The sequence below is a fragment of the Anabrus simplex genome, chromosome 1 (assembly GCF_040414725.1).
Source record: "Anabrus simplex isolate iqAnaSimp1 chromosome 1, ASM4041472v1, whole genome shotgun sequence".
NCBI classification, from domain to species: domain Eukaryota; kingdom Metazoa; phylum Arthropoda; class Insecta; order Orthoptera; family Tettigoniidae; genus Anabrus; species Anabrus simplex.
This window is the reverse complement of record NC_090265.1, coordinates 1,151,514,598-1,151,534,427: the sequence shown is the minus strand read 5'-3', so window position 1 is coordinate 1,151,534,427 and position 19,830 is coordinate 1,151,514,598. Positions and strand designations below refer to the sequence as shown.

Sequence of the window (19,830 nt, the reverse complement as noted above, 5' to 3'; positions counted from 1 at the left end):
GGACTTTACCATGACACGAAATGCAATATAATAATCATAATAACCAAATCCACAATGCTTGGTAAATTTAAAAAATGTATAATCTAATTTTATTTATTCTCGTATCAGAAACATTTTGTACACAGCCAAATATTACATTGGAACACCAAAGGTATGTTACATGAATTGTGACCAACAAGAAGCACAGTCCACATTGCCTGAAACAGTTTGTCTTCAGTATACACATCAGATACTGAAGCAAGTGTTCTTCACCGCATTCATACTCGATGTTGTCAGCATCTATGTAGTGCCATCTCGCAAGGTTGACTTTGTAACTACCCACTCCTGTAATAGTCTATTTAAGGATTTCCTACCAAGCTCGATAGCTGCAGTCATTTAAGTGCAGCCAGTATCCAGTATTCGGGAGATAGTGGGTTCGAACCCTACTGTCGGCAGCCCTGAAGATGGTTTTCCGTGGTTTCCCATTTTCACACCAGGAAAATGCTGGGGATGTACCTTAATTAAGGCCACAGCCACTTCCTTCCCAGTCCTAGCCCTTTCCTGTCCCATCGTCGCCATAAGACCTATCTGTGTCGGTGCGACATAAAGCCAATAGCAAAGGATTTCCATACAATCCAGTTTTAACTATAACCAGGTGGTAAACGTACCGCTACTGTCATCTGTCCCAGCATGTTAAGCATCTTTGTTTTCCACAACTGTACTCCTGCCATTTCAGATGATACAATTAGTTCCCGTGATGTTTACAGGAAACTTTTCCTGGACTTGAGTCTTTGAACTGGGAGTACATGACTATGCAGTGGATGAGTACTTTCCCATTCTAATCTAGTCCTCTCCCTATCTGCAGCTACTCCTCTATAATTAGAGGGTGGAGAAATCCCAGCAAGCTGTTACAGCTTGTTGGAGTAGATTTTAAGCAACCAGTCACTAACCTAGAGGTCTCATTGAGGGCCATGTCCATCTGCTTGACATGAGATGATGAATACCAAACTGGATATGCATATTCTGCAATGGAGTAACAAAGGCCAATAGATTATGTGCAGATAGTTTGTGGTTGGCTTCCCTAAAATGATTCAGCCAATTTATACAACAGTTTATTTCATGTGGAAATGTCAATTTTGCAATTCGTGCAGTACTTCTTAAATGTGAGGGTTCTGTCAAACATTACTCCCAGATATTTTAGTGTCACAGATCTGATTATGCTATTTTGAGCTTAAAACCCACCTAGGTCTTTTCAGGGTTAGGCCATACGTAGTTTGCACTGTGACAGCTTGACAGGCATTGAAGGGGAGTAGACAGATTTCATTCCACTGTTTCAAACTCTGTGCTCTGTGTGGTGAGGGTAAGGTTGTCAGCATATAAGAAGCTTCTAGTACTTGAAAATAGAGACTGCTCATTAGTACAGATCTTGAATAGGACTGCAGCCAAAATGCTTTTGGGGTAGATCATTTCTCTGCACCCTCCATCAGCTATGCTGCCCTTGGAAGTCAATGAAAACCTTACAATTCTGGATAGGAGTGACAACGAGCTTGACTAATGCACTGTCCTTTGTCAGGCTATGACCTTGTGAGTTTCAAATCTATCCTCTATAAACTGTGTTAGATTCAGCAAATGCCAAGCGCAGCTCTTCCCAGCTTGCTGTAGTATAATTAATGGGTCAATCACAGGTAGGATGTGATTCAGAATTAGTCTTTCCTGCAGTTTGTACAGGTGGCACAGATGAATTATAGGTCTGAATTTTTTGTACTGCTCCCACTTTTTGCTGGTTTCAGCAGGACAATCACCCTTTTCTTCAGTATTTTATCCAGTCTGCTCATACAGTCATTGAAGAGCTGGAGAACCCATTCCTTGGTTTTAGGTACAAAATTCTTTATCTCCTCTGATCGGATGCCATCCAGGCCCGCCGACTACCTGGTTTTGCATTCTCTGATAGCCGTGTCCAATTTCAACAAACTGAAGGATAGAGTAAGATTTCTCCTTCCTTCCTGATTGTTTCTTAGGGTTTCACGCAACTTGCCTTTGTGGGTTGTCTTTCCATTCAGGAGTAACTGATGCGCAACTTGGTTTGCACTGGTATTAAGAGTGCACAGTGGTTTCTTCGTTGGATTGTTGTTGAGGCGCTTCAGCAATCTCCATGCTTTGCGGCTATCTCTTGTCAGGTCTAGATTTTCCATTGTCCTGATCCAATGATCTCTTCTTTGCAGCACTTGAAGATTAGATGAAGTGATTGCCAGCTTCTACTGTCTCTATGCCAAAGGAATCATCTTCATACAGAGATTTATATTACATGATAAGCGCTTGGATGATGTTTCTGATGTGAAAGGTTCAGCGACATTCTGCTGTTGACCAGAGATCACCCAATTGCTTCTGAAAAACATTATCAAGTCGAAATTATCTTTTTTATTTTTTTATTTTGTTTTACGCTGCACCGACACAGATAGATAGGTTTTATGACAATGATAGGATAGGAAAGGCCTAGGAGTGGGAAGGAAACATCTGTGGTCTTAATTAACGTACAGTCCCACCATTTACAAGGTGTGAAAATTGGAAACCACGGACAACCATCTTTAGGGCTGTCGACAGTGGGGTTCGAACTCAATATCTCCTGGATGCAGCTCACAGCTGGACGCTCCTAACCGCACAACCAACTCGCCCAGTCACAATCTTCTGGGAGGCACCTTTCATGATGCCTCTAATCTAATTAAAATAATGAAGAGAGACAAAATATTAACTTGAATCCTCAAGTCTCCTCTTCAGAAGACTGAATACTACCTGAAACCTCTGAAAATGTTCTCCAACAAGAAAAGAGGAGTGAAGAATGGATCTGTCTTCCATAATATCTCAGATATTTCTTCATTGTCACAAACACTAATCCCTCACCTCCCAAAAAGTTTTCATACATTAGAGACACTACCAAATATTTATGTAAAATAATAACATGATGATAATGATGACGACAACAATAGTAAGGTAAACTCGTGTCCTCATCACACCCCCAATGGAGGTAAGCTGCATATACCACTTTAAAAGACAAAGACACCTCCGTACAGGCCATGAAGGCCCTTGGAGGAGTGGAAGGTAAAGGCTCCCACCATTGTTAACCACGGCACGTGATGGGGTAGAGTGGTTAGCTCTACGCCCGGCCGCCTTTGCCCCCAGGAATTAACCTGGTACTCATTTTTGGTGTAGGCTGAGTGAACTTCAGAGCCATATGCACCTCCGGAAGTGGAAATCTCGTTTCTTAAATTTTACGACTTCCTGACGGGGATGATGTAGATGTTGATTCCCATAGGGAATCAGAAATAATTGTTCCGAATGAGTAAATTTATAATACCAATACGGGGATTCGAACCACGTCATTCCAGGCGAACCGAGCACGCCTTTACCGCCTCGGCCAGGCAGCCCCTAAAGGGAATTGAGCCAACGGCACGTGGTGTTCCCAAGCGGTCATCCATCCAAGTACTAACCATGCCCCCAATGTTCCTTAACTGCGGTGATCGGACAAGAACCGGTGTATTCAACATGGTATTGCCGGCCCCGTGGTGTAGGGGTAGCATTCCTGCCTTTTACCCGGAGGCCCTGGGTTCGATTCCCGGCCAGTTCAGGGATTTTACCTGGATCTGAGGGCTGGTTCGAGGTCCACTCAGCCTACGTGATTAGAATTGAGGAGCTATCTGACGAGATAACGGCCCCGGTCTAGAACGCCAAGAATAACGGCCGAGAGGATTCGTCGTACTGACCACATGACACCTCATAATCTGTAGGCCTTCAGGCTGAGCAGCGGTCGCTTGGAAGGCCAAGGCCCTTCAAGGGCAATAGTGCCATGGGGTTTGGTTTTTTTGCATATACCACTTTAGCCATGTACCATTTTAGTCACATGCTAGCACTCCTACCATTTTTAGAAGTCTGGCAGTACCAGGAACTGAACCCAGGCCTCCGAGGACAGCTGCCAATAGTGCTAACCATTGCGCTACGGAGGCAGACACGACAATAATGATACACATCAAAGTGAAACTTTCTCTGAATAGAAGCACTATACCCAAAGTTAGTACATGACACCCAAGCAGTCAAGCTCAGAACCACAAGGGAATGTTGCAAATGAGGGAGACCAAAAGGTCAGTTGATCTATATAGCCTACAGCCTAGAATGTCATAGAAAAGTATGTTTAGCACTGTAATATACTGCCATAAGTGAAATTCGGAATAATATCACCCTCGATAGAAACACCATTGAAACTGTGTCACATTCCCAGTTCCTAGGATGCTGAGTAATACAAGATGTAGAAATCAAAACCAGAATCGGTATTGGAAGAAGTGTGTTCTTGAAATTGAAATGTCTTTTATGCAATCATGACCTCTGATTTGAAACCCATTGGCATGTTATTACGTGTTGTATGTTTCTAGTGCGGCTATATTGTGCTGAAGGATGGACACAATAGGGTTTGTCAAGGAACTGACTTAAGGCCTTTGAAATGTAGACATATTGCAGAATATTCAAGATCCCATTGGTAGTTGATTTCAAGTCAGTGGTAAGGAATACAACCCAGGTGCAGTTCCCTAACCTTTTTAGTCATTTTAGTCCAATTAAGGTGACCACAACAAGGCCTAATGTACATGTCCTGGGAGAAAAGAAAGAATTAGCATGCTTTATTAAAATTAGAGAGATTAATTTATACGAGATTTCTGGACATTTATTATTATTATTATTATTATTATTATTATTTACACTGGGCGAGTTGGCCATGCGGTTAAGGGCGCGGCAGCTGTGAGCTTGCATCCGGGAGATAGTGAGTTCAAGCCCCACTGTCGGCAGGCCTGGAGATGGTTTTCCGTGCTTTCCCACTTTCACACCAGGCAAATGCTGGGGCTGTACCTTAATTAAGGCCACGACTGCTTCCTTCCCACTCCTAGGCCTTTCCTATCCCATCGTAGCCATAAGACCTATCTGTGTCAGTGCGACGTCAAGCTAATTGTGAAAAGAAACAAATTGGTATGCTTTATCATTACTAAGAGTAATTCTTTCAATAGAAACCCAAACATATCGAAGCAGTGGCGCCCACCTCAAAATACATTCCCTTACCCATGAACTAATAGCACTATCAACTTGAGATTTGATATAATGTATTATATCAAATTTATAAACTTTAAACCTTTATCTCCAACTCTGTCTCTGGAAGTTTTCAAGGCAATAATCCTGGTTTTCACAGCCAAACATTTAGCCAGTAATATTGCAGACTTTTCTTCTTATTAATTCTGTGATTTGATATGTGCGAGCAAAACCAGTTGTGGCAAAGCAATATGTGAATCAAGTAAGTAAAAAATTCAGACCGATTCTTCTGAGTATTCATATATCCGATTAGATCACGTGAGAGGCTGAACACTGCCAAGTGTAAGTCAATGTTTTCGTGTAGCAGTTACGAGCAGATAAGAGCCGATCTGTCTGGCCTGATCAGGAAGTTGGTGCTTGCAGCCACATTCCTCATTCTTGCATTCTTCTCATCTCTACACAGTACATAACCTTTACACTAAACTCTCAAGTCCCCTAGATCATCCACGACACGTTGCCAATGATGCAGGAGACGTTGGATACCAGTTGCCTCACCGTGTATGAATTACAATTATCATGTTTCACAGCATTGACAATGTCCCATCGATGTTAAAAATTAAATAACTGGAAAGGAGGTTCAACCTATTCAATACTCAAAAGAAAGAAACGTAGCAATCACATTTCTATTTGAATGGGACCGGTTTCGACCTTAGTCTAGGTCATCATCAGCCATAAAAAACATGTAAAATGTTTAAGAATGTTGTAGGTCAGTTTTTCACTCTGTTAGGCACAAAGACACGACATCACATTCTGTTCTGCACAAAGTCACAACATTAACAATCAACTTGCGAAGATCAAAAAGGCTTGAATTCGCAGACGAACAGATCTGTAGAAGAAAGCCGCCAGCTCCCGGTGACTACGCGGCACACTCAAGGTCACGCGCTGCGGCCAAACACCAAAGTAGAGTGGAGAACGTTTTGAAGGTCCAGAACCTGTCACGGCTGCGGGAAGCCAAGTACGTATATAAAAATATACGATGCCAATTAGTAAAACCGAATGAGCACCCGTACTCCAGCTAAGATCTTGGTAAACAGTTGACTTGAAAAAACAACTGTTTACCAAGATCTTAGCTGGAGTACGGGTGCTCATTCGGTTTTACTAATTGGCATCGTATATTTTTATATACGTACTTGGCTTCCCGCAGCCGTGACAGGTTCTGGACCTTCAAAACGTTCTCCACTCTACTTTGGTGTTTGGCCGCAGCGCGTGACCTTGAGTGTGCCGCGTAGTCACCGGGAGCTGGCGGCTTTCTTCTACAGATCTGTTCGTCTGCGAATTCAAGCCTTTTTGATCTTCGCAAGTTGATTGTTAATGTTGTGACTTTGTGCAGAACAGAATGTGATGTCGTGTCTTTGTGCCTAACAGAGTGAAAAACTGACCTACAACATTCTTAAACATTTTACATGTTTTTTATGGCTGATGATGACCTAGACTAAGGTCGAAACCGGTCCCATTCAAATAGAAATGTGATTGCTACGTTTCTTTCTTTTGAGTATTGAATAGGTTGAACCTCCTTTCCAGTTATTTAATTTTTAACATCAATAATTTCAATACGGAACAATGAAATTTTTATCTTTAAATGTCCCATCGAGTTAAAAACCGTCCCCAACACAACTGTTTGCTCACTTTGGGGATGGGGTGAAAATCGAACGGAGACAGGTCCGGTTTTACAGCACTGGCAATGTCCCTTCGAGTTAGAAACCGTCCCCAACACAATGGTTCACTCACTTTGGGGATAAGGAGAAAGTCGAACGGAGACAGGTCCAGCAAGTATGGAGGGTGTTCCAGTTCTTCCTACTCCCACGACCTGTCCAGCGCTGAAGTTGCTAGAGATCGGGCCAGCTAGGAAGACAGGCGGCGAGGGGAATTGTGCGAGTGAGAAAGCAGAACCGTGGGAGCAAGAATGCTGACTTCCCCTTCTCACTCGGTGCTGTGGCGACGTACAGTTGACCCGAAATATCTCTTAACTGACATGTAACCCTCCGCAGATTTTCAGTTAGTGGAATTCCCTTCCAGCTGTAAATTACAAGCATACCTAGCTGAAATAAGTGTATTTAGAAGTGTTAGAGATGATTTAAGGAGTTAGAACATAATTTAACCTCTTATTAGAGTAGCTGTCAAAATCTTTATCATGTATTAATTTGCGTAGCCATTGTTTTAAATTATAATTAGATGTAAAATTAACTTTACGACACTGTAGATATACAGTGTAGAATATGGTTTGGTATAACAGCAGGCTTCATATCCTGAGCCACGTCATGTAAAATAAGTCAATAATAATAATAATAATAATAATAATAATAATAATAATAATAATAATAATAATAATAATAATAATATCAACAACATTTGCTACAAGGCGAGAAAGTAGGGTTAGACTATATGATCATTTATCCCTAGCTCCTTAAAGCCAAAATTTTGTTGCTCTCTTGTAAAATAAGAAATGTGATTTAACGATATGATATATAGCCTATAACGATATAATGGTTCTCAGATACAGAAACAAAATATAATTCATAAAAAGAAACACCATAAAGTGTCTACATATGCTGAGTAAAAGGCATCAACGTATGTATACAAAGATAATGTAAATTACACTTGAAATGAAATGACGTATGGCTTTTACTGCCGGGAGTGTCCAAGGACATTTTCGGCTCGCCAGGTGCAGGTCTTTTGATTTGATGCCCGTAGGTGATCTGCGCGTCATGATGAGGATGAAATGATGATCAAGACGACACATACACCCAGCCCCCGTGCCAGCGAAATTAACCAACGATGGTTAAAATTCCTGACTCTGCCGGGAATCGAACCCGGGACCCCTGTAACCATGTAGCCGGAGAACACTTGAAATAATAAAATAATGACACTATATTCAGAAAATGAGCACATACTTGCTTTATACTGTCCTCTACAGCTCTTCAATTCCACTGAGTCTTCCATCATCACTTCTGTCGTCCTCACCCGATGACGTGTCGTAGACTCCCAGCTGGATAACAAAGAATTCTATGAAGTATTTCTCCACCTTCTTTGTCTGTTCACATTTATGCTTCCAGCCTTCGGCAGATATTGACGTGAATTTCTGTCTAGCAAGTTTCTCTACATCGTCAATAGCAAAGATGAAGTTGTGAGAAGCTACCGAGTTCTTCACTTCTACCCACATTATTTCAATACTGTTTAATTTAGGATGATATGGGGGCATTCGAAGGACCGAATGTCCGTACTGTCCCATGAGTTCATCTAGAAAGTAGGTTTTGTATGCCGGCTTGTGCAATTTGATAAGCTCATAAAGCTCGTGTTTGTGCATCATCTCACGGTGTGGAATGTTCCTATTCACTAGCGAGGAGATCATCGTCACTTTCCAAGAGCTGGAGTTGGAGCACAATCTACTTCCTTGTTGTGATATGACGCATTATCAATCACGAGAACACTGCGAGGTGGAAGATAAAGAATAAGCATATCTTTCACCCACTTAAAAATATTGTCACTATTCATGTCATCATGATAGACACCACTCTTGCTGCCAGATTTCCAGATTAGCAGATAGTTCTCGATGAAAACCATTTCCCCGCCAGCGCATGTACAACCATAAAGTCTTTTTCCTTTTGACATGGGCGCTAATATACCGGATATTGAATTATCAGACCAGCCTTTCCTGGATATACGGGATGTATGTATATAGGTTCCATCCGTGTAAACTATAAGTAGAGCCCTGCACGGATGCAGATATCCGCGAAGTTAGTGTCTTGGCGGATACAAACTGTATGACAGTGCGGATAATTTTGCTGATAATTTCTAAATAATGGCGTTTATTGATTTTCACTTAGGTATACTCTTGTTTTTGCTTGTGGTTAGGCAACCCTTGACACTGGTATGGGAGATTAGTGATATATAATCCTTCAGACCATAAATCACTAAATATAACTTAAGCCTAACTGGCTCCTACCAGGAATTAATGGAAGGAACAAAGGTCAATACGTAGGTAGTTGTCGCAAGAGAATATCTCTCATAAACCTGCGACTGTAGGGGTTCTGGTGCTGGTGTCAGGCCTGTTGTATTATGTTAACAGATCTATCCGTTTCAATGCCTTGGGTGAAATATACTGTGCCATTAGTTAAATATTTAAATTATCCGCAGATAACCATTTTGTGGATGCGGATAACCATTCGCGGATGCAGGTGCGGATGAAGGAAGTGTGGGTGGATGCGGATATTATTTTGTATATCCGCGCAGGGCTCTAACTATAGGCCTATCCTCCACCCGATACTGCGTAATTTTTTTCAAATAAATAAATCTTTTGTAGTTTATGTCCTGTTTCTCCCTCAGGATGCGCTTTTTAGTGTTAATTTTTTTCAACGATATCCTAATGATCAAAGGATTCGCTTGACACTAGTATTGGATCCTTTGATTTTAAAGCCTTTCTCTAATTTTTGCACGAATTTTTGAAACTGTAGGTAAACATTTTTCAACTAAATAATAGTTGACACAGCATAAGCCCAAAAGCCTATACAGTATCATGTCTATAAGAAAACTCTTAACAATACGACGTTTTTTTTAGGCACATTCGTCAAAGTCGTCCAGTCAAGAAACATTCTTTTTGCGCATTTTTTTTTGTTTTTTGTTTGGTGTTTCAAACAGACTATCCATAGGTTTACCTAATTCTATCACTGTTCGTTATTCACTTTTAATATGTGTCACAGAACTTTCTGACACTCCAACAGCTGCTGCTACTCTTTCCTGCACTTTCTTACAATCTATCACAAACTTTTCTTCCACTGCCTCCCTTTCCATAAAGTCTATAGTGTTCGAGATTGCTGCATGAGTCTGACTCTTTAGTACCTTACGATGCAGGCTACATTTAAAGCCTTCCATACAGTCACAGATAGGCTTAATGTACACCTCCACTACCCAGAGTTACTACACAATGAGAAATTAGAAAGCAGCACGCGACAGCTGAGTGTAAACTTATGCACTGAACTGTCCTTGTAGCAGGAGCTCTGTTAGGAGGGGATGCGCTACGCTGGATCGTCTAAAGTGCGCATGCGCGCCCAGACGTCTCCCTAGCTGGCCCGATCACTACCGCACAGCCTCTGCTGCGTGCAGACTGCTGTTGTCATGGAAAAGGATAATATTGTTTTGGCTTGTAACTCAAGTAGTGTATTACCGAGCTCAATAGCTGTAGTCACTTAAGTGCGGCCAGTATCCTGTAATCGGGAGATAGTGGGTTCAAACCTCACTGTCGGCAGCCCTGAAGATGGTTTTCCGTGGTTTCCCATTTTCACACCAGGCAAATGCTGGGGCTGTACCTTGATTAAGGACACGGCCGCTTCCTTTCCCATTCCTAGGCCTTTCCTATACCATCGTCGCCATAAGACATATCTGTGTCGGTGCGACGTAAAGCAAATAGCAAAAAAAAAAAAAAAGTAGCAAGTAGTGTATCTTCTGTCCACTCACATGCACTGGGTAATTATTGCACGTAACACATCAGTCCGGACACTATCAGGTCTTCCGGAGCGTTGTACATCACTACTTGTTTTAGATCCGTGCTGAAATGCTGCCGCCCATCTCACAACGGTTAGGTACAGAAGTGCATTATTCCCCACAGCTTCCAGAAGCTCTCTATGACATTCTTTGGTATTGCAACCCAGGCGATCAGCTACATTGATGTACGCACGCTGTTTTTGCATCATCACATCATTTTGCACGGAGCCTGACTCACTACTGCAGTCCCGTTGTCCTATGCGTGATACCTGTCCAAAGCACCAACATCTTGTGCTATGTCTTATAATTATTTGTCTTATAATTTCACTGTTATTTTGCAGAAATGCACACATCTTGCAACTTGTACTCATTTTCACATTTTAGCGTGAATTAAAACACCATAATGATACTCAAAATTGTCTTTTAAACATTAAATACATTTACTTCTACAGCATTTAGCCACATTTTGCATTTATTGCGATTGCAAATATCTACCCTCTACCAATAATGTACAGCAAAAACCTGATAAAACATGTTCCAATGTACCATAGATTCTGACAGAAGGCAACTGTGTCACACAGCTATTAAATTTAACAATAGATATCAGAGAGAAAAAGCTAATACTCTTAAATATTGCCAAACTGGTGAAATGTTCTGATGTCTACAGCCAATCAGTCCAGATTACTAAGAACCTGAAGCTTTTTTTTTTCCATATTTTTCACACATGTTCACCAAGTTTACAAAACCATCTGAGGAATATAATATAGCTTTCATATATGTGACCTGTCGCACAGAAAGGGACCCGAAGTCGACAATGGAAATTTTACAGCAGAGCTGAACAAAAGTATCTGTGGTGTAAAAATTGTATTTCTACGTTTGGACTTCTTGCACTACCTATGGGTCTTCTTAACAAACTAAGTTACACAGCATTTCGAGTATTTGCCACTTGGTGTCATGAAAAAATTTGTACAGTGAAAGCAGTACTGTACTGTAACTGCATTTTTCTCGAAATACAGATTTCTCACTGACAACAGCCAATAACTAAATCTTCTGAAGTACTGCACCTAGAAACATGAACTCTCTTTTTTAGAATGCTCGGTATCTTTATGTCCATTTTAGAACCACAAAAATCTCAAAAATGTAAATTCTGACCTTCGGTCCCTTTAGTACAATTAATATTAACCCAGAATGGTTTCTAAACACAGGTTACCATGCAGTGGCATTTTGCAAAATTCTTTGAAAATTCAAGAAATTATTTTATTCAATACTTTAACCTATTCGTACATTTTGCTCAAAACAAACTGGCACTGCAATGATGCTAAAGCATAAACACCACATTAATATGCATGGAGTCCATGTGTGATCGCAGAGATCTTGCACATTCAGCTAGTTAGTCTTTTTTCTACCAGCTCGCCAACAATTCCAGCATGTTAGCAGACTACTATGAAATGTCATTCGCCAGGACCCAGCTAAGAGAAAACAGAAAGCCACATGCGTATTCTTTTTGTGAGTGATTGTGTATAATGTACAGCAGTTACATTAATCTCTTTAATGAATGTATTAGGCAACGTATTTAGTGTAAATAACCGACTTTAAAAATAGATTAAAATGCATTTTGAAAATCTTCTCAACATAAAAGGAAATCTTTCTGTTGATGTGGCAAACAACCCAGCTCATGTGGAGGAGGACAATGATGTTAGTAAAATTATGCTTGAGAAAGTGGAAAGGATACAGTAATAAATAAACTTCATTGTCATAAAGCAGCAGGAATAGATGAAATTAAACCTGGGAAGGCAGGGACGAAATGGCTTCAAAGAGTAACAAATCAGCATGGAATGCTAGTAAGGTAACTTCTGATTGACAAAAGCAGTAATTGCATCCATCTATAACCAAGAGAACAGGAGGGATTGCAACAATTATTGAGATATTTCACCGATCAGTATAGCCACTTTGGAAGGGAGGGTGCAATCAGTAGTTGGCAGTAAGTTGGATGAAAACTAATGTGGTTTCAGACCACAGAGGGGTTGTCAGGATCAGATTTAAAGTATGTACTACGTGACTGAAAAATTCTACGAGAGGAATAGACAGTCGTGTTAATGTTTTGTAGAACTAGCGAAGGCATATGACAGAGAGAAAAGATGCTGGCCATAATGGGGGATTATGGGATTAAGGGTAGATTATTAAAAGCAATCAAAGGCGTTGATGTTGACAACTGGGCTGCAGTGGGAATTGATGGTAGAATGAGATCTACGTCTTTCAGAGACACCGAGGCACCGGAATTTGGTCCCACAGGAAGAAGTTCTTTTACATGCCAGTAAATCTACCGACACGAGACTGACATATTTGAGCACCTTTAAATACCACCGGACTGAGCCAGGATTGAATCTGCCAAGTTGGGATCAGAAGGCCAGCGCCTCAACCGTCTGAACCACTCAACCCAGCCTATAAGAAAGAAGTCGGCTCCCAGATGAAACTATCATTACACCAGTCTGTTTTTAGACCAAATGTGCTGTACAGGAGCATAAGCTGGGTGGACTCAAGATATATTATTCATAAGCCAGAAGTAACAACATGAAAGTAGTGAGAATGATCAATGGTACAAATAGGTGAGAACAATGGCAGGAGAGTACTCAAAATGAGGAAATAGCTAAGTTAGGAAAGAACTAGATGAATGAAGCGGTATGCATAAACCAGCTTCAATGGTGGGGTCATGTGAGGCAAATGGAGGAAGACAGGCTACCTAGGATAATAATGGACTCTGTCATGGTGAAAGACCAAGACAACAGTGGTTAGACTCAGTTTCTAATGATTTAAGGAGAAGAGGTATGGAACTAAACGAGGCTTCAGAGTTACAAATAGAGGACTGTGGAAAAATTTAGTAAATTCACAGAGGCCTGCAGACTGAATGCTGAAAGGCTTGTCTATAATGAAGATGCATGTATATCTATGTATGTATGCATTACTCGCGAAACTTTTAGAGATACCTGGACTCTCTAGTGCGAATCAGTAGACCTAGGCAATCGTCGAGATTCGTATTGGCAACGTTTGAACACAAACTATGAATCGATTGTGCATCGCCGTGAGACATCTGGCGTACACTTTACGTACTAGTACTGTTGTTATGATTGTGGAAGTGATATTTCTGATAATTCACATGCTAGGAACAAGATTTGCATCGAGAAATGTTATATAATGTTAGTGTGTGACACAGTTGTTGGCTTAAGATAACAAAGGGTTAGAAAATTCATATCAATCAATCATACTATAGATTCAATTCAGGTTTCATTTCCATTCAATTGGCAGTATTACCGGAACTGGGCTAGCTCCCTCCTTACTCCTCACCCCCGTACAAAGAAGTATCACTAAAAGTTTTGTAAGTAATATGTATGTAGTCTATGTATGGAGCAGAAGTGAACATTTTATATTAATGTAGGGCTATTACAGTCATATGCCAATCTCATATAGGGCTATAATGAATTCTGTTGACAAGCTACTAAAAGAAAAAAAAGGATAATTGAAATACAGGCTGACCCACTCCAGATCTAAATATTATTCAAACAGCGAAGAAAAGCCAGAGTGTTTCGAGCACTAAAGAAGTACCGGTAATTCATTGCATAGTAGTAGCACGAAGCTGCTTTCAATCTTCTAGCAATCTTGATGTTGTCACATCAATCAATCAATACTGATCTGCATTTAGGGCAGTCGCCCAGGTGGCAGATTCCCTATCTGTCGTTTTCCTAGACTTTTCTTAAATGATTTTTTAAAAAATTGGAAATTTATTGAATATCTCCCTTGGTAAATTATTCCAATCCCTAACTCCCCTTCCTATGAATGAATATTTGCCCTAATTTGTCCTCTTGAATTCCAACTTTATCTTCATACTGTGATCTTTCCTACTTTTAAAGATGCCACTGAAACTTATTCGTCTACTAATGTCATTCCACGCCCTCTCTCCGCTGACAGTTTGGAACATACCACTTGATCGAGCAACTCGTCTTCTTTCTCCCACTTCTTCCCAGCTCAAACTTTGCAACATTTTTGTAACGCTACTCTTTTGTCGGAAATCGCCCAGAACAAATCAAGCTGCTTTTCTTGGATTTTTTCCAGTTCTTTAATCAGGTAATCCTGGTGAGGGTCCCATACACTAGAACCATACTCTAGTTGGGGTCTTACCAGAGACATATATGCCCTCTCCTTTACATCCTTACTACAATTCCTAAACACCCTCATAACCTTTACTGGATTTTGACAATATTGTTGAATTTTCACAAGCTTTCCCAGAATTCTTTTTACAGACGACAGTAGACGCTATTCTATGCTGAAAAAGGACAAATGTCATACAGCACTCTATATTTTCTATGCGACAGGACTTTTGAAATGTAGATAATGCATGAATAGAAAACCTGAATGTTTTTTCTCTTTACTAAAACACATCAAGGCCTTTCTTTCAAAATACAGTAAAACAGGAACATTTATGTGCGCTTATCATGAAGTACCTTAATATAAGAGTTATTCAGAAATTTTTCAGTACGGAAAATAGAGGAAGGTATTTCAAATTTTGTCATTAATAACATAAGACTTGCAGCACGAGAGTTCATTTTTGCACGAACCACTATAATAACTAGCCTTCACCTTCAACAGAAAACCTAGTCAAAAATTCCTAATTAGCTAATTAATTGCAGATTCTTTCATTTCATTTCTTCCAAAAAATATTCACCAATCATTAAGTTAACTGTGCAAACAAAAAGATCCTCCAAAGACTGGACACAAACATCGATATCTAGATTTACCCATTAATCTTTTGTCAATTTTTATAGCATTTTTAAGGGCTAGGTACTTACTAATTGTATATGTTGATAACAATGGGCACATATTCTACAGTTTGGACACTGCCAGGCATCTGTCTTCTCTCCTACATCAGAACAACTGGGATGTGCTGCAAAATTAAAAAAAAAACACACACACAATCTAAAGTTTTTCTCATATTCAGGAGTCTTACATTTAGTTTGAAATTTCAACAAAAAAGACTTGATTTCAATCAACAAGTGCGGCACAACTAGGCCTAATATTCGGATGAAAGTCGGGCAAAGGAACAAGCGTCAAATTTTCATGCATTTGTGTCGCGAGGACAAAATATACAAATGTGAGATTAGAGCCACTCACAATAAATTTGAGCATCCTGTTGTCGTGAATGACGTTTCAGATTGCTAATATTAAAAATCTGAGTTTGTAACAAATAGCACTCGCCTTCCTAATTTCATTGATTTCATCTACTAGGCTTATGGAACAGTAAATATAAATTCCATAAACTGTAATACAGAGCTAGTATAAGTTATTAAGAGAGACAGCAGACAAGTAAATTTATGCAAAAAAAAGAACATGCTTATATTGTATAGTATAAAGCTGATAACACACCTTTACTGTTACAATTTCGGCACGAGATTAGTCTCTCGTACTGTCCCCGGCGATTATTTCCATGATGACAGATTGAACATTCAACAGCACTGGAATCCGACTTGATATTATTTTGCGCGGTTTCCTTACTCTTATTAGTGCTTCCGACAGGACGGCCTCGTTTACGGGTAGGTATATTATTATCTGATGGATCAAATACCTTCTTGGCACGCTGTAAAAATAAAAATTAGATAATCATACAAGAAATAGTAACGCATGAAAATAAAACACCGATATTCAATATATTTCTGATAAGTTTCCGCTAGTTTCAGCCAGCGGAGCGTCTACTTAGAAATACACACACACCATGCATTAAATCTCAGCCTGTGTAAAACGCCCACAATCGATTGCAGTTTCTTTTCTGAAACCTTCATTCACATACCTTACGCCGCACTCCAACACGAAATCCACCTATATTTATCGCTCCCGTTGCCGTGGTGGTAGAGACAGGAGTATCCGCGGTTCGATCCTTTTTATCTTCTGTATCAGAAGCACTTTTTCTATTGTTGACATCTGCTGTGTTGTTAACAGACACACTTTTCACTGAATTTTGTATATGATGATTTTCTACCCGTACACTTTCCGAATCTGTATTGAATTGCGATGACGTAGATTCAAATTTGAACACTTTCACATCACTCGAATTACTTTCCCCGTTCGTCTTGCGTGATGGCACCGGGTGATCTGCTAGCGAATAATTGCCGTTTTCTAATTTGACAAGGAATCCAGAATTAATTTCGCGCTGAAATACAGCGTCCAAATCAGTCCATTCAGAGCATGGTTCTTCTTCCAAGAGAAATCTCTTAAGTTCATTTTCTGGGACTCCGAAGTCGAGGTAGTCTGGATCGTCTACGAGCAGAGATGCGAATGCTCTACTCAGTAAGCTACGAGCTTCGGAAACATTATTATTCTCAGAGAGACTCTCCTTGTTTTTATATCCCGAAAGTCTCGACCATTTCGCCGCATTTCGATAACTGGTGTTGCCTTTATATTCTACTTTTATAACAATCTCAGCGTCAACCATGCGACTTAAGTCCGCTATAGTTTCTTTACCATTGACGGAAAATCGCCGCATTAAAAAGTTACATATTCTATCAATATCTGGTCGAGCTTTACGACGACGGAGTTGATCAATCGCTTCTAAAATACGATCTTTATTCTTGATTTCACTCATTTCGGCTAACACAAAGTGGATAAGAGTCTCTGCGTGAGTTTTTCCCTTCTGAATCACGACGTCTGCTTGATACACGCTGTCCGCCCGGTGAACTTTCGCAACACGTAATGTCCGTGTTTTCTGCAGGAGCTAACCAACCAAGTGTTTTCCGCCAGCACCAAGCATGCGCACTACTGGAAGTCGATAGCTTTGCAGCTCAAAATGGATCACAACGCGACGAATGCTTGATATTGCAATACCACAAGATAATCCAATGTAACACTCCAATAACCTTGTACCAGACGGATTAAAACGTGTAATTTTTTTCCATTTTAAATTTTCACGCATAACGAAGCGAATGATATTTTCTCTCTTCAATCTACTCAATGATAAACGCGTCTACGGGTGCGGCCTAACCACGAGAGCCGCGATAAACTTCAAGAAGTTATTAAATTCCACGTTAGATGGCACCAATGTGACTACTACTTGCGGTTTAAAATAATCAAACAGTGTTCGAGTGTTTTCATTCATATGCAATGTTCGGAAGTCCATTTTTCCCATTGGATTGGATTTTTGAACAAGTAGTTCTTACTTCTGTCAAATGCATGTTCGTTGCGCATGTATTCGAAATAATTTCCCTTGTCATGCTAGATATCTGATGTGGTATACCCTCATTTTTTTTTTTTTTTTTTTTTTTTTTTTTTCCACCGCCATCGGCAATGTGGACAATAACGGAAGACACGTCGCTCCTCTTGAATACACCGTGAATGTTTCGCTTGCAATCTTCATTGTATTAAAAGTTATACCTCGTCATGAAACAAATAATACTAAAACGGTTTTTAGAGCAGCTTTCAAGGATAGTCTTCGCTTTTGAGATTAAAACAGTCATAGAAAAATGTGACCATTTAAAGCTCCTTTAATCAGTTATATTTCAGTATCACTGATGTGAACAACGTGTATTTTTTACATAGAAGCTACTTGTAAGCCAACAGGACACTAAGGTAATAGGCTACTATAGGACTGCATTTTGCGTATACCTAGGGAATTAGTTATACAGTGGTAATGTTCTAAACATTGTTATTTACGACTGCAAATGTTGGAGAATCACTGTTAGGTACGAAAAAGGATCATTAAAAAAAAAGGATAGGGAAGGTGATGGAATTCAATACATACTGAAATTCCCCCGATCATATCCCGTTCAACGCTAGCCAGCAGATTGTGATTACTTTTCATTCGCGAAAGGCATGACTTTTAAGATCGATGTCATCTGATACAGTATTGTGTTCGATACTTTATTTCATCTAAATATTAAATAAACGTATCTCGGAACTATGAGACTAGATGTGCCATAGTATTGCCCTGCATATTTTAGTGTTACACATATATTTCTGGCATAGCCTACGTTCTCACGCACAACGCAACGAAGTAGAGCAATGTGGAAAATCGCTTGAGTAACATCGCTGATGTGATTAAGTGTGCGATTTATTTCTGTTTATCGTGTTGTATTATATATTTATGAAAAAACTGGCATGTTAATATAATAAATTGTATTCAATATCGCAGTTGTAGCATCCCGTTGGCTTGTCTGCCGCTGCTGACGCGCAACCTTGTCTTGTGCGTCGCAGCTGCTTTACAGTGTTGCCATCTAGCGTTTAACTTCTGCGAGCGGTCAATAGAAATTCATATTTAACCCAACACTCGTCCTGACAACACATTAGACTGTTAAATTTACGGATAGTTAAGAGCCCAAGACTGATGTTGAAAATATGTAGATCCACTTATAGATCGAGACCAAATCCGAATGATGGAATTAAATAAAAACGACCTATTGAATGGAGCGACGAGGAAACAAGTCACTGGAGTTGCACTTCAGTACATAAATTTCTATAAAAAGAAGTTTAAGGTTGGATCTACGGAGAAACTAAGCCAGCTCGGATCATAAGGAATAATACTGTGAGTCAGTCCTTAAGTGGAGGATACATCGAAAATGATCAGAAAAAAATATAAATGTTGCATTAGCTGATCATTATGATAATACAGTAATGATGTTAATAATCGTAACAGAAAATTAAATCATCTTCAAATAGTTATTTTACTTGGTCTGCAAATCTAATAGGATGCGTCAAATCAGAGCATCCTTAAATACCATCGAACCGAGCTGGTATCGGTATATGTTAAGATATGCACAAAGTTTACAGATCCAATTGGTCAGAAACTAATACAAATTCAGTGATGAAAATTAATTAGACTGTTGTTAAATGAGGCAACAAACATGTTGTTGGAGTTCAGTTGTATTAAAGTCCTTACACTTAGGTTGCATATACAGAGGAATGAAGTGAGTGAGGTAAGGATGTGGTATCTAGACCGAGCACCAGAGCATGTCTCATAAACCAAGGGGTTGGAAATATGGTAATACTGAAGTACCATCAAATGTAAACTGATCATTTTTATTGAGGCTCAAAGTGGGACATGAGTAAAACTAACAGTGTTTAGGAGGAGCACAGTGGGACAGTTAAATCCTGATGACTTAAAATTTTGAAAACATTTCAGCACAAATTTCATTAGATATACAGGATGGAGGGTAACTAACTGGTGCACCAAATTAACACAGGTAACAGATCTTGGGAGAGGATAACAATGTT

At 39.9% G+C, this 19,830-nt stretch overlaps 1 protein-coding gene and 1 pseudogene across 1 annotated transcript in view; both read right to left on the bottom strand.

Moving 5' to 3' along the window:
* Nucleotides 1-17,602, bottom strand: part of Lint-O (L(3)mbt interactor in ovarian somatic cells) — a 66,006-nt gene extending 48,404 nt beyond the window's left edge. Inside the window, exons 1-3 of the mRNA XM_067150732.2 lie at nucleotides 16,418-17,602; nucleotides 15,997-16,207; nucleotides 15,423-15,517 (exon numbers count right to left, since the gene is read on the bottom strand). Coding sequence (XP_067006833.2) covers nucleotides 15,423-15,517; nucleotides 15,997-16,207; nucleotides 16,418-17,209 — 1,098 coding nt within the window. The 5' untranslated portion in view covers nucleotides 17,210-17,602. The remainder of the gene's footprint in view (nucleotides 1-15,422; nucleotides 15,518-15,996; nucleotides 16,208-16,417) is intronic.
* Nucleotides 3,416-3,536, bottom strand: LOC136859416 (5S ribosomal RNA; annotated as a pseudogene).
* Nucleotides 17,603-19,830: the final 2,228 nt, after the last annotated feature.